The 15,422-nt window shown below is 39.2% G+C and overlaps 1 protein-coding gene across 2 annotated transcripts in view; it reads right to left on the bottom strand.

Annotated features, from left to right (window-relative positions):
• The window catches only part of dhx9 (DExH-box helicase 9), a 202,930-nt gene that overhangs the window by 168,314 nt on the left and 19,194 nt on the right, over window positions 1–15,422 (bottom strand). For both annotated transcript variants that reach the window (XM_087143419.1, XM_022239222.2), the window contains exons 2-3: window positions 12,762–12,899; window positions 3,200–3,343 (exon numbers count right to left, since the gene is read on the bottom strand). In XM_087143419.1, coding sequence (XP_086999545.1) covers window positions 3,200–3,343; window positions 12,762–12,872 — 255 coding nt within the window. In that variant the 5' untranslated portion in view covers window positions 12,873–12,899. The remainder of the gene's footprint in view (window positions 1–3,199; window positions 3,344–12,761; window positions 12,900–15,422) is intronic.

Here is a 15,422-nt window from a genome sequence, read left to right as displayed (position 1 = left end):
TTTGGAACTTCTGTCCCTTGTACCATATTCTTTGAAGATAATAAAAAAAATGTCAAACTCTGCATCAAATAGTTCTGCAAGTATGTGTTCGGTTCAAACAGGGCTTGGACATTTTTTGCTGAACTTCGGATCGGTTTGGGTTCGGACATGTACACAACATGTACACGTACAATGCACACTGAGACATGAAAGGCTCGCTACGATCGAGCTGCAAAGGCCTATAAAGTATTTCTACGTGTAAAATTATGAATCTGCTATCTCTCCCGATCCGCGAGCACTTTGATTTGAATACCTTTTTTTATAAACTTTTTCCCAAGAGCTTGTTTACGAGTACATTCCATATAAAGTTATCCTCGAGGGTGTGACAGTTTCCGACCGTGTTTTACCGACCAGAAGCGGTTGTGTTCGGACCACGCTTGACTCGACTCAACAAAACGACCGTAAGACTTGTGCAAATAGAAAAAAACAGCATGCTCAATTGGAACTTTCCTCCAGTACAGAATACAAGATTAAAATCAAATTTCGAGCAAATTGTGTTTTGGTTATTTTTGCGAAATAGTTTTGAAAACTAGGAATAGTTTTGAAAACTAGGAAAATGGCTTTCGTTGCATATCTGAGGGGGAACCTTTCCAAGGACGGCGTGCACGTGACCAAAGGGGCGATTTTTCATTAGCCTCTTTCGAAGGAATAATAACAGCATTTTGTTATTTGAGATCTGGCAAATTCCATTACAACCCTTCATGGTCAACTGAAAGGCAAGTTAGGCCACCGCGCGAACAAAAATCTCCTCGCGCTGCGCTGAAGCACAGCATGCACCGAACCGCTTGGCAAAATTTTCATCCGGGGATGCCTTGGATCGAGCGCGAGTCCGACTGTGATCGGCATCCAACCAAAATTCGTACGGAACGTAAGGGCGTGGCTATCGTAGATTGGCAAATAAAATAATAAATCTGAATATACATGAGCACGATTGGATGTAGTGAGAATTTAGAAATGTTATGCAGCGACAATGCCGTACGCTGCATGTTCTTGGTTGATTTCTGAGTGATTCTCACCACATGCTTTTTACAACCATCTCATGATGCGGGCCATTGTAAGTTTCAGTATGTTCACGCACGTGTGGAGCACGCTGTATAACTCATTATCCATTTTTCGTTGTGTTTGTTTTTGTTAAGTTTTCTTGTATTTTTGTATGTTTTCCCGCATGCCATCAATAAAATGCCTTATTAAAGCCGTACATCCGAACCGAACAGTTTGGTTCGGTTCAAAAGTGCTTTGTTTGATGATTTTTGCCTTGGTTCGGTGGTTCACCGGCAGCACTAGATTAAATTGTGTTTATTGTTTTAATTTACTGTGCATTTAAGTTCAATAGGTAAAGTCAAACACCAGAGATAAGTATAAAACCCGACATGTTTGTTTTGCCAACAAGAATTTTGTGCAGCCACAAAGTATTCAAAGAGTACAAAAGAATCGTATGTACAAAACACATTGCAACGTGCACGCATGTACTATTGACTTCAAGAAAAAACATGTACTTGTATCCTTAAATGGTGCAGGGACAGCTTCGAAGCAGAAAGTGCGTAGTTCGCGTACGTGTCTTCCTCGATCCTACACATGAGAACGTGCGAGCACGCAATGCTGAGTCCCAGCTTGTGCACACAGGCAAAAAAAAAAAGATTTTATCTGTAACTACATGTTGGCGAACAGAACACTACGTCGTGTATGATTCAGGTAAATACTATTTCGAGTTAGTATATTCGATTCTGCAGGTATACAGTTAGGTGTGTATTTAACTCACGATACCGAGACAAAATATCAAGATTACAGGGTATTGAGACCTGAAAAGACTGGGTCTAGAAACCGACAGCGCAACACAACTACTCAATACACGTGTTTTATCACGATGTTTAAAACAGTCTGCCGATCTAAATCCTCCTGTGGAGCTGCAAAGTAAAGAGCTATTGTTATGACTAATCCACCAGACCGCAGAAGTCTGTGATGCCGTAATGCGATGAGCTGCCCATTGTTTACTGGAAGCTGCAGAGTGCAAGGTGCACTCGACCGCAACGGTTTGGCCAGCCTCGCTGAAGCGTTCGTCTTTACAATGTTGACCGTCCGTGAGGCTTACCGTTTACAAAGCATTGGACACTTTCAAAAGCGTTTGTATTTTGACCTCACGCCTTACACCCACACAAATGACTGTTTGGTGGCTACTCTAAGCTGACAGGCAACCTTTTTGATGCCTGAGATTTCATCCAGGCCTGCAGCCCTGTAAAGAGAGCCCAGAATTGTGAGGTGTTGTGTAATTCCCTTTGTCACCAGTGAATGCACGTGGCATCTTTTCAAACGCGGAGATTAGCATGCAGCGGTGCTGTGTCACTCATCAATGGGGCCCTGGAGCACTTTTGTCCGCAGTGCTAATCCGCGGGCGCGCTATGCCCCAAACAGTTGTATACTGTTTGAAAACAGTGACGGATTACCTTCGAAAATGCAAGCCAAAAAATAATGGCAATTCCCAGTAGCAGGTCTTTTGTTCCGAGTACAGTCTTTGTTACACGGGCCAGCTCTTTTGTCCCATTTCGGGCACCCCGGCTGTGTGTATAAACCCATGGTGCCCGAACAGGGATACCTGGCAGCAAGTGGTTAAGGGATTTTGTTAAGTGTTAGTGGAATATGAGTTTGTTTTCAATCAAAGTCATTGGTGGAGTATAACATGTTAAAAGTCTATGGGTTGGACCTGCCCCCAAAAAGAAAAAAAGACAAACGTAACGGCTTTTTCACTTACACATATGTGAAAAACTGAAGATTCAATCTGTTTTAACAGAACATAGGGCTTTTCCACATCATCAGCCCAAATTTTCACACATGCACAAATAGGGTAAATGTAGAGTAAATATAAGCATTATCCAAGGCGTACTCAACCAAATTTTCATGAGGGCCAGTGCAATGCACTTCCCACTGGCCCTGGGGGCCAAGAGATTGAAGTTAATATCGACCCCTGTTCTGGATCTTACACCATTGAAATTCCCACTGTTGGAAAACATGTGCTTTTTTTTTTTTTTTTTGAACATGGGGATAGTGGAGGTGTCTATTAAACTACCCATTCACTCAAGTTTGGAGAAGTCACAATGGCACCCACTATGTGTATAATAGACAGATGCATAAATCTGAAAGCTGAACTAGGCACGTGTAAACCTACCAGTGCTAATGTTGGTATGTCTGATTCCCTGACTTCTCCTACTCGTACCAGGTACAGTAAAAAGTCTTTAGCAGCATTGGTCTGAGCATCTTTCTTCCCTGTGGAGTTCCCTGCTCCAACGTAATTGTAGCCAGGCACTCGAACCTGCAGCATGAATAAAATGCACCACAAAACCATGAAGTAAGATGTCTTCGTTATTAAATTTGTTGGAAATTTATTTTCTCACTTAAACAGTTGAAGTTTTTTCACGGTGGACATACCCCCACACAATGAGAGAAAGGTTTGTGGTGCTTCTGAAAAGAGCCAGTACATATATGGGTACATGTATACAGTACGGTTTGCGTAACTTGCTCTGTTAATTGTCAGGAGACATCTGACAACAGACTGAACATTCTGTCCAAAATGTGATATACTGTTTCTTTTAAGAACTGCATTCACTCCTATAAGAGATTTTAAATGGCACTAATAGTGAATCTTTTCAAAAATTTCATCTGAAAGACTTACTGTAAATTTACCTACTTAAATTAACCTTACTGAAATTATTTGATTCAGCCAGAATCAATTTGATGATTCCATGCAATTTTTGTACAACGTCTTTGATGTATTTACATGACAACTATTTTACATCCATTTGGGGTTATCATTTGGGGTTATAGTTACATGTAACTGCACTGATTAGAGCACTTTACATAACATGGTCCATGCCATTCTTGACAACTGAAGATGCTGTTGTTGTGATGTCATTCAGGGAAGACACTGCTGGTTTTCTGTTTTTCAATTCAAATTGTGAACCCAAAATTTGCTTATTATAAAAATTTTCTGAGGAAGGGTTACTTGTTGGTTCATTGCGAAGTACATGCACATGTACATGTACAGTCGACTCTCGTTATTACAAAACTGTTGAGATGTAGTGAAAATGTTCACTATATCCGAAACTTGTAATTGGTGGAATGCTCTGCAGTGGCTGCGGGTACATGTATGAACAGGTCCTATTGTGTACAATATCATGCACATTTACATGTACTGTACAGGTACATGTACATGCATACACGTGAACGTGATCGATGTCAAAAAGATCTCTCGGTTATGATCAATCAAACACATTGTGACGTGTTAAGAATAATAAACTTCACTGTCATATGAAAACATATTTAATGTACATGTTGGATAAACAGCAAATAAAAGCATCAGGCCAGGGATTTTTTAAAGACTCAATCGCCATGGATGAGGAACGTGATGAAGCTAACATAATGGCACGTACATGTAGGCCAGTGTGTACCTGACAGAATGTGAAAACTCATCAACTTAAGCTCCCCCCCCCCATGTAAGTGGTCTTTCAAACACAAATTGTGTCATGGGGAGACATTTTTAGTTTATTTTCCCTCTGTCTTTTGATGTTCGACACTAGCCAAATGACCACGATAAAGAATTATAGTCGAGATTACTCGTCCAGCGAGGTCAATGAAGAAGCATGATGTCAGAAGGGAATATTGTGATTGGATAGCTACATGTACATGTATGTCTTCCAAAATGTACGTCGTAGTTATTTAGCAGCCATATGAATAATTCAGTGTTGGGCGATCAGGGCTCTTGAGAAACAAGAGTAGTTAAGCGAACTTATTTGAGGTGTACTTTTTCAGAATTGGCAATGGAAGTTTTTGTTCTAGCTTTGCTATAATCAATTTCTGAGAAATCATTCATTTTTTAATCGAGCACAATGCTACTCATCACAATGGGAAACTGACAAACAACGTCTATATATCACATTGTAAGCAGATGTGTGCAAAATTTCAGGAAATTTAATGAAAACACGCTCGCTTCCAGTACAAGCAGTACGACCTCAAATTAAATCCATTAACACAGAAGAGACAAACATAGACAGGGGATCAATTTCTGTGTTCACATTGAGCAACGATACAGAACTGGTTGCCATATTTCCATCATGTGTTTTTTGACAGTGGTTCAATCCGGCAGGAACCAGTGCAGCATTGCCTCAGCACATTGCGAGCATTTTAACCACCACAATTCGTAAACGTTCATTACAAATGGGTTGTCAACAATGGTTTTTCGGGTAGCAAAGTCACAAAACCTTTTGTTGTATTTCATACAATGCAATTTCGTTGTAACAGATTTTTTCCCCATAGAAATGTGCGCATTTTCACTAAAGATGGGTGTTTGTTATAACTGTTATTTTGTTACAGCCGATTTCGTAATAATGGAAGTCAATTGTAGAAGCACAGATCACCAAAGAAAAGGAAACTTATAACAGCAAATTATACACAAGACATTCTATACATGTCCAGTTGCAACAGATTACATGTATATGGCTTTCCCACATTCATAATATTATGCTCAAAATGAACTTGTTATGTATAATGCATGTTATAAAAAGCATGCTTACGTAGTAAAAAATAGCGTTCAAACTCAACTAGAGATGTACACAAACGTTAAAATCTTTTTAAAAATCTTTTCAATTTTTTCATGAGCTCTCAGACAAGCACTTTCTATACAGTGTTCATGAATCAAAAGAAAACACATTCCAAGTACACGTAATTAGGGCAGACACACATCAACTGAAAATGCCTTTTTTACTTTTCAACCTACATGTATTACAATACGGTGCTGGAGTTTTCATGCTTTTTATGTTGATGTTGGTACAAGGTTTTGCGTTTATATCCTACCTGTAAACTGTTTAGAAGATATTGACCAATGTACTCATTTGAAATTATCTGACAGTCAAATGCATCTGAACTTTGATCCTTCATAACGCCAAAAGCAAAGGTCAGATAACTTTAATAGTAATAATTGAAAATGTATAATGCACCGTTTTCATAAAAATGATCAACGGCGCAGTACAAGTTAACGTAAAAACAATTAATTTAAGAAATGAAAACATAAGGATAAATGAATAAGGATAAATGAGTGTCATCGCAATAGTACCCAAACCGTAGTACGGCGATACGTCTGTCTCGCCAAGAGGGAGAACCTAACCTGCTTGCATCAGTGATGTCTCAATCTTTCCCGGGACAGAGGCCTCTAACCCTATCTATGATAAGAGTGAAGTAATTATATCAGACATTGTGACACTCAAATAACGAATCACAGCTAAACCTACGTTTAAAAATAATAATAACCCTACCAGATAAAACTAATAAAAAAATGAATTTTGCAGTGCAATATCACTGTGCAAATGCAAAATTTAAAAAGGAAAGTTTTCACTTCATATTTAAAAACGGCAAGGCTCTGCTTGCACCACATGTGCCATGGCAAGGCATTCCATAATTGGGGAGCAGCAATTGCAAATGCCCTGTCGCCAAGTCTGGGTAGCATTTTACCGTTGGGGTAACTTAACAAAGGACCGTTGCTTGCTGACCTGAGATGATATCTAGACTCCTCCTTAATGATGACAAGATTCATTAAGTATCTAGGAGTAAGACCATGGATGGCTTTGTATGTTAACAGGATGATTTTGAAGTGAAACCTGTACAAAACAGGTCACCAGTGAAGGTGATGCAGTATTGGTGTTATGTGTTGAAACTTGAGTGTATTCGTAAGAACTCTACAGGTAGCTGCAGATAGCATGCTGGATTTGCTGTAATCTCATTATCTGTGCTGCTGATAAACCATACAAAAGATTATTACAATAGTCCAGACGGCTGGTCACAAATGTGTGAATTAACACTGAAAGCAAATCGTGAAAGAGGAATTTACTGATGTGCCTAAGATTGTGAAGGTAAAAAAAATGCTGCACAAGCCTTAGTGAAGTGGATGTCCATTGTCATTTGTGAATCAAACCATGATCCCAAATTCCTGATGCATGTGAATGGAGGGATTACAGAATCGCCCACTGTGACGTTGGAAATTTATTTTCTGCAACTGCTGCCAGGGTCAAATAATCAGGAATTCACACTTAGTATTATTGATCATTAACCCGTCTTGCAAATTCTAATTTCTGATGTCCAGAATACAAGTACAACACTACAGAATACAACATTACAGGTAATAACAAGATCTAATATGTGATCCATCTCGTGTGTAGGCTTGTTTACGTGTTGCTGAAGACCCATAGATTCAAGAAGCACTAAAAACCGATCGGTGATGGGGTCATCAGGAATGTCAATGTGAATATTGAAATCGCCGGTTATTACAACTGGTTCAGGAGGTAAGACAATGATTCCAAACAGTTCGCGAACTCACTGACAAACTGGTTGATTGTAAAAGGATGATTTACAGAGTAAGGTGGTCTATAGATAATTAATTGCAACAGACCATTCTGAATACTGGAATGTGTCCACTTCCCCTCCAGCGATTTTCTTAACATGAAATGATTGAAAAGTACACTCAAACCACCTCAAATAATTCACTAAACACATGTCTTAAGCTAAATGTAAAAGGAAAGCTTTCCGAGGAAACATTTCTTTTGGATCTAGTCTCAGAAGATTACTGGCTAGTGGAAAGTACGAGATAACAAAACCTTCAACATCACGAATTTGCTTAGACTTCTCAGACATCCGAAAGTCCACACCTAATAAAATCAATCGGTACAATTCTTTTCATAATTTGAAACAAGATTCACCGTGAAAAATGCAATGGCTAAACCCCAGAAACGACACACAATAGTATAAAATGATATAAATAGGAACTCAAACTTACCTAAAATAGAGAGCCAACACTCATGAACATAAGGGGAAGACTTGGATTTTGAAGTCCTCCGGTCCAAAGAAAAAAGTGCAGAGCGCAGACAAAATTCGGCAGGCATGTAGTCAGCATGACGGCAAAGTTTGGGAATACCAGGCTTGCCCAAAACTCTGAGGCAAACTGCCACCCAGAATGCCCTTGCCACATGACTAGCTCAGGCTCTCATTGGACAACTTAAAAAATGTCACACATGACTCCAATACTGATTGGTCATTTAGGGATGGGATCAAAATACAGAGACTGTTCGCACCCATTCCCTTCCGTTCTGCACGCCCTCCCCTTCATCCTCGTTCCTAAGAGCACTTGTTCCTCCCCTTTCGCTTGTATGAGTGATTCAAAGAGTGTTGTTGGCCGTTCCTGTGCGTGCGAGAACAGCAGGGTCACAACAAAGATGTGAAGAACATGCATACAAGCTGTTCTTGAGCCTTGGCTGAATGTCAACAGTGTTTGGTCGATAAAATTGTTTTTCTTCTTTCTTCCTCTTCCCTACCACATTTTCTTCGCACAGGTTTTGTGCCACCCATGGGGGTCACAACATCTTACCGTGTGCACACGGGTCTTTTGTTGTAGAGAAACGCGGGGAACAGGACAGCCGTTCTCACGCGTGCAAAGTGGAGGTACATGTAACTTGAACAAAAGAATGCATTCCTGGCCTTCGCACGGCTGGGAACGGTCTCTGTATTAGTAGTATCTAGGCAGATGAGCAATCAGCAGAAGTTTATAGCTTTCACAGCTATAAACTATGGGTAAAGTATGAACAACAACTAGGGATTAAGTGTCCCAACATCCTGCTGATCTCCTGAAAAGCTTACTGGGAGTGTACACACGGGTGTACTAGTAAGAGACTAAAGGCAGTGGATAGAAAGAGTATCCTGTGATCTCCTAAGAAAGCAGGAACATTAAAGATAAACTGAAGGAAGAGCAGGCTATTTGACAAACAAAGGAAAAGGAAATAGATCAAAGGTTCAACACTGGAACACTGCTTACCAGCAGAAAAGTTAAAAGTTAAGGAAAGAACAATTTAAGTACTGTATGCAAAAGGAAAACATAGTCATAAACAAATAAAATTGGAATTGTAACCTACATGTAAGACCTCTTTTGGGAAGGGGTTACATTAAAATCAAAGATTTGGCATTGTTATATGTAGGGCTACAAATTTTAAAGAAAAGAAATTTTCAGCAGGGCAGGAAGTATTGTTCATCTGTTAAATCTTGCTAAATTGTGGCTTGAGACACATGTACCGAGTACATGTAGTTCTAGAAGTGAGAAGCTATTATTGTGATTACAATGCACAATTGTGTACACTATTGCAACTGATTTTGTATATGGTTTGTTCATCGACAGTCTGCCAGTCAGTACAACTGAATATTCGGATATTCAATCGAATTGAAAGTCAAATATTCAAATAGTGAAATATTCGAATTGACTCAGCCTTATGTCTAACCCAAGATCCGTCAGATCCCAAAACATGAACACTGTACAATGTACATGTATGTGTAACTGTTCATGAGATAAAGGTAAGTTTCTTTCTACTAAAATCACATTTTTTTTTTACTTGATGATACCATCATAACATCTCATTTGTATGCAGATCCAGGGAATAAGGTTGATATTGATATGTGTCAAGTTTCAGGTTTATGTGGTACATCATCTCAGATAAAAGTCCCAGACAATTAACAGCAGGAAAAAAGTGAGGAAGATGGAACACAACAAACCAATAGGTACATGTACGTGTACCCGTAGATGGGCTGTGCCCAGCTACGGATACATACCTATAAAGTTTTGGAAAGCCACCCCACTTGTGGAATTTTACAGTCATTAATACGAGGGCATTACGTACATGTACCCTAACAGCATGTTCCCACTTGAATTGGGAAAAGGTGGATCTTGATGCAGCATTTTGGTGTGATCATTATCTTACCGCAATGAGACCGCAAGTCGCGTTCCCACTTATACTTGATCCACCTTTTCGGAGGTTGTCTATTCAAAGTTTGCTTCCATTTTTGATACTCTGTTACACGCTGCGGGCTAAACGCTAACATAGAATTAGTTTTTGATGGAAAGCAAGTGAAATTACACAAATGAAAATGGTTAAGAAACGAATGAATGTGCAACAAAAATTGTAAAAGGGCTAGGTACACATCGTGGCATGCACGCATTGCGCATGCTTGGTGACACGTTTTGCTAGCCCGAAGTTAAGCAGTTGTTTATTGCGCATACTGTGCATGTTAAAAATTTCACGAGCTACACGCCAAAGTGTATTTCTTTGTTCATCAGACCGCAAAAGTTTTGCGCCACTTGTGCAGGATCTGATCCACCAATTGGGGGATCTGTATCCTGCTCCAGAGGAGGATCAAGAAAGGTGGATCTGATCCTGATTCACCTTATAACGGTTAGCGTTCCCACTGCACACAATTGCTGGATCTGATCCACCCGATGGGGGATCTGATCCGGCAATGTGGCAAAAGGTGTCAGCTTGTTTAGCTGCAAGGGGAGCAAGCAGATGCTGTGTTATGTACATGTACATGTATGTTTACATGCATGTGTGACTGCAAAAGTCATGTGATACTGTCATCAGATTTCAGATCAAAAACATGAGTTTTTCAACCACACTGTTGCTACAAGTAGGTGTAGCAAACTTCAAATGATAGTGTGAGCCCGTTTACGTTTGGAAGAATTCAAGAGAATTTTTGACATGTAGACTGCTGAAGTCCTGAATGTACATGTACATGTGACTTTTCATATTCAAATCGCTGGGATATAAGGACAAACTTGCACCTTCCACTCACCTTTACCTTTATAATCTTTGGGTCAGTAACATCAAACCCAGCAGGTTTGGCTAATAGGTCATGACGCTACTGGCCTGAGAATTATTATGAATGGCCATCCCTCACAACAATTGAAATGGTAGAAAAAAACAGAAAGTTCCAAAACAGCTCAGAGTTGTTCACAACCATGTTCCTTTAGTTGGTCTTGAAGTTTGTTCATTTGTGAATCCGAGTATAATTCATAACTTATTCCTATCTCCAGGAAAATGACAGGAGCCAGACAAGCTGACCAAATGCCCATGTACGTATGGACATTCACCATGTACATATGAACATTCACCATGTACATTTTCTTAATATTTACCTAAATTTATTTGTAACCGAAAAAAATGCTCATGTTAAGAGTCATCCATGCAAATTACAAATGGCACTAATACACGTACAAGGAAATCATACCAAACAAGTGCAAGCTCTGCCACAATTTTTACAAACAGCAAGTACCAGTAAAAAAAAAATTGGATGATACTCAAAAAGGTTATGCCCCAACCCTGTCATCCCATCCATCTCCTACTGTCAAGGGTGAGATTGACCAATGATAAAAATAGCTAAAAACAGCTGAAAAGAGGCATTAAGAAGCTGAACTGTGAAAATTTCTATAGATACTTTTGTACACAGCCCGTGAAGAAAAAAGATGAAATCCAAAACAAAAAAGTTGAAATCAGTTAAAAAGCTGACAAATCTCACCCCTGTACTCCACCCATACCCCCACCATCCTATCCATCTCCTACTCTATCCCCTAACATCATCTGTAATCCATCTCCAACTCTACCTCATCCCATCATTCCATCCATTTCTTGACTCCACCTCCAGCCCATCATTCTATCCATCTCTTGACTCCACCTCCAGCCCATCATCCAATCCATCTCCTAATCTGCCCCCATTCCTGTTAATTACTGTGGGGCTTTCAGTTTAATCCCAACCTTTTACAGTATGACAACATGTGAGCTATTAATATGTAAAACAATTTCAGGTGTTCTGTCTTTTCTGAACTACAAAACTTACTTTTCAGAATGAAGTTTCTGTCCATCCCTCATATTTCATAATGCTTAGTGTCATTTTGAAGGCAAAACATGTATTAATTAGTAGGGACTTTTTACAAATTCCTTTTAGATTAGCAAAATATAATCCATCTACTCAGCCCCCATTCTATCATCCCATCCCTCTTCTACCAGGGGTATGAGTAGCAACTTAAAATTAAAGCTGAAAACAGCTAACAAAAGCTGAAATGTAAAAAGTTCCCTTACTTTTTATAGACAAGGTGTTACAAAAAATGAAATTCAGGATCAACATCTAAACAAAAAAAACTGAAATCAGCTAAAAAGCTGAATTCCCACACTGGTCCTACTCCAACCCCCATTCCATCATCCTATCCATCGCCAACTCTGCTCATCCTATTCTTCCATCCAATTCCGACTCTGCTTCCCATCCATCTCCTACTACGCCCCTTCATGCTGTGGTCATTCCAACCATCTCCAATTCCTCCACCAAACCATCTCATCCATTTCCACCTCCGTCCCATCCCATCAATCCCCTAATCCGCCCCATCCCATCTATCCATCTATGTCTGACTCTGCCTCCACCCCATAATCCCATCCATCTTCTATTTTGTCCCACAAACCATCATTCCATTAATCTCTACTCCGCCCCATTCCATCATTCTATCCATCTTCAACTCTTCACCCTTACCTAATCATCTCAATCAGATGGTATGTATGTATGTACATGTGTCTACATGTGACACACACAAAAACATTTGGGGGTTCAATTTCTTCATCAAATGTGTACATGTATATAAACAAATTTCAAAGAAATGATCACACATAAAGTTCTGATGCTCATAAAACACAAAATTCAAACAAACAAGTACAACTGACACATACTATTTCCAACATACCACAGGCAAAAATTTCAAAATTGGGCAGACGGCCAGATGTACATTTACACTACGGCAAACGGACAGACGGACAGACAGACAGAAATCAGGATTACACAGGCTCACATTTGCTTCACAGCTCACCAATACTGCATTTACTTACTTCACACAAAAACCTCTGCCGATGTTTGGGGCCAGAGTTCTTGATCTCATAGTCTGGGGTCACCTTCTTCTTGCCACAGAAACTGTACAGAAAATTTTTGACATCACCCATCACAGCAAACTTCCACGTGAAGATGGACTGAAATAAAAATTTATGAAAAAGATGATCAGATACTGTCAATATACAGATAGTGTCCGACAACAGAAGACAGATTTTCTGCCTTTTCAACTTTTGAGAAAAACCTTGTTTGGTCAAAAGAATGTTGCTATTAGAGACGTTGACGAAATACATGTACAACTGTGCACAAGTCTATGAGATATGGAGAAAAATAAATTTTTGAAGAAAATGTTTAATTTAGCATCAGCTGATACATCCCTATCTACCTACACACAACAATAAATGGAATTGGATCTACAATTCTTTTTCATAGACCCATAAAAATGTTCACCTCTAAGATGACATCATACATGTACCTGTAATGAAATCATCGGATAGTCAACTTTAATTTAAACTGAATCACGTCCAGTCTTCCTATCTACATGTACCAAGAGTGAACCCAATCTGTCTCAAGGTTCTCTAGTTACACATGTAGGTCTTAAATTATGCGCCTCTGAGATGTCAGAGACCTCTATTCAAGTGACCTCATTATATTGTGAATTATCATCTATAACACATCCCCAACTACATACGAACACAAACTAAACCAATCAGACTCAAAGTTCTCCAGTTATAAGGCATGCAACTGACACTGAAAGTCTGTATGTTTTATGAATATTCAAAATGTAATAATAAACGACCTAATAATGTCATCATGATATATCACTTTGCAAATATCTGGAGCTGAGGTTCAAAGAGCTGTATGAATTTTATGGTGATTGGTTCATGTTTGAAAAATTTTTATTGCTTAGAATCACACTGAAAAATATTAAAATGTTAAAGATGAGGTCATCATGACACCAACCAATGTTTTGGGAAGATGCAAAAGTTTAATCTCAGTCAGACTGCTAAGGATTTAACTTCACAGGCGTGTTACATGACCTCGGATGATGTCATCATAAAATCACTGTTCTCGTAGAATTTTTAAAAAAGAAAATTTGTTTAAGGAGATATCTATCAGTATGTAAAAGATCTTGGTAAAATAAGAACAGTTGTCTTCAAAAAAAATAACATTTACCCTCTCCCCCTGACCTGGTTTTGCCTTTACATACATGGCTTTTGGCACAGGCATCCACTGGGGGAGGGGGCGCAACCCCCCCCCCCCATAGTTACACCACTAAGGGCAAGGGCAGTACACCAGCAGACATTTTCGCCCATTTACCACTTCAATCACATTATCACAACCCTGTCATCCATTCACATACATGTACCACTTTCCCCATGGTACGCGCCACTTTGCCCATGCACCCCTTTGCGCACACAATATTTTGCATGGCAATAAACCTATAGAGAAAAATGCAGCTTTAATCTCATGTCACGTGACTCGTAATGACATCAACATGACGATTTTAGTTTGACAGCCCCACGGGTTGTTGGACTACCTATGCTCCCAATACAAAGTCACTCAGATGTATGAGTGCACCAGTCTTTGACGTTTATAGAAAAACATGCACAAAACCTGTGGAAGAAAATGTGGCTTTAAAGTCATGTCACGCGATTTGCGTTTATACTGAACAAAAAATCTGAAATATTATTTGATATTCGGACTCTTGGGCATATTTGTAATCAAACGAAGGTGAAAAAAAAAATTTACTATTTTTCTTTCGTTCTCAAAGTAATTCTCAGCCGAAGTTCAGGACTACTCTCATTAAGATCGATAATATTGCGTAGTAGAAAAACGTGAACAAAACGTATGGAGAAAACTGCAGCTTCAATCTCATGTCACGTGACCCCTGATGATGTCATGTTGACGATTTTACTTTGGGGGCCTCTCTTCATAAGGGACTTCAAGTGTATGTTGAAGGAAATAATTCAGATTGACCAAAGTGCCGAGGACAGGCTGATGGAAAACGTGTACAAAACCTATGGGGAAGATTAAATATCCAGAAGTCAATTTGAAAATAGGTGATGACGTCATTATGACGTCATAAATTAAGCAAAATTCTTTCATCAGGGTCTTCGTTGACAGTAACTTTGATGTTGATCAAACCTCTCAAAATAACCCAAAAAATGGTGGCTTGAAAACGTGTACAAAGTCAAAAGGCAGAAACAAATATTGAAAAATCAATTTTGACAATTCTTTTGTGGGAGCCTCTGTTCACGAGGGGCTTCAAGCGTACACTGAAGGAAATAAGTCGTAGTGACCTGAGTGCCGAAGACAGGTTGTTGAAAAATGTGTACAAAACCTATGGGGGAAGATTAAATATCAAAAATATCAATTTCGAAATAGGTGATGACGTCATCGCGACATCTTAAATTTAGCATAATTCTTCCACCAGGGTCTTTGTTGTCTGTAACTTTGATGTTGATCAAACCTCTGATAATTGCCCAAATGATGGCTTGAAAATGTGTACAAAGTCAATGGGCTGAAATAACTATTGACAAATCAATAGTAAATCACATGATGATATCATCATGACGTCATTTCTGTTGAAGAATTCTTGCATAAGGGTCTTTGTTCGATATCACTTTCATAGCAATCAAACATCGCGAAGGTTTCCAAAT

The sequence above is a fragment of the Acanthaster planci genome, linkage group LG11, assembly GCF_054643075.1.
Source record: "Acanthaster planci isolate LZ-2023a linkage group LG11, COTS_SCS, whole genome shotgun sequence".
Lineage (NCBI taxonomy): Eukaryota > Metazoa > Echinodermata > Asteroidea > Valvatida > Acanthasteridae > Acanthaster > Acanthaster planci.
This window is presented reverse-complemented; position numbering and strand designations above follow the sequence as displayed.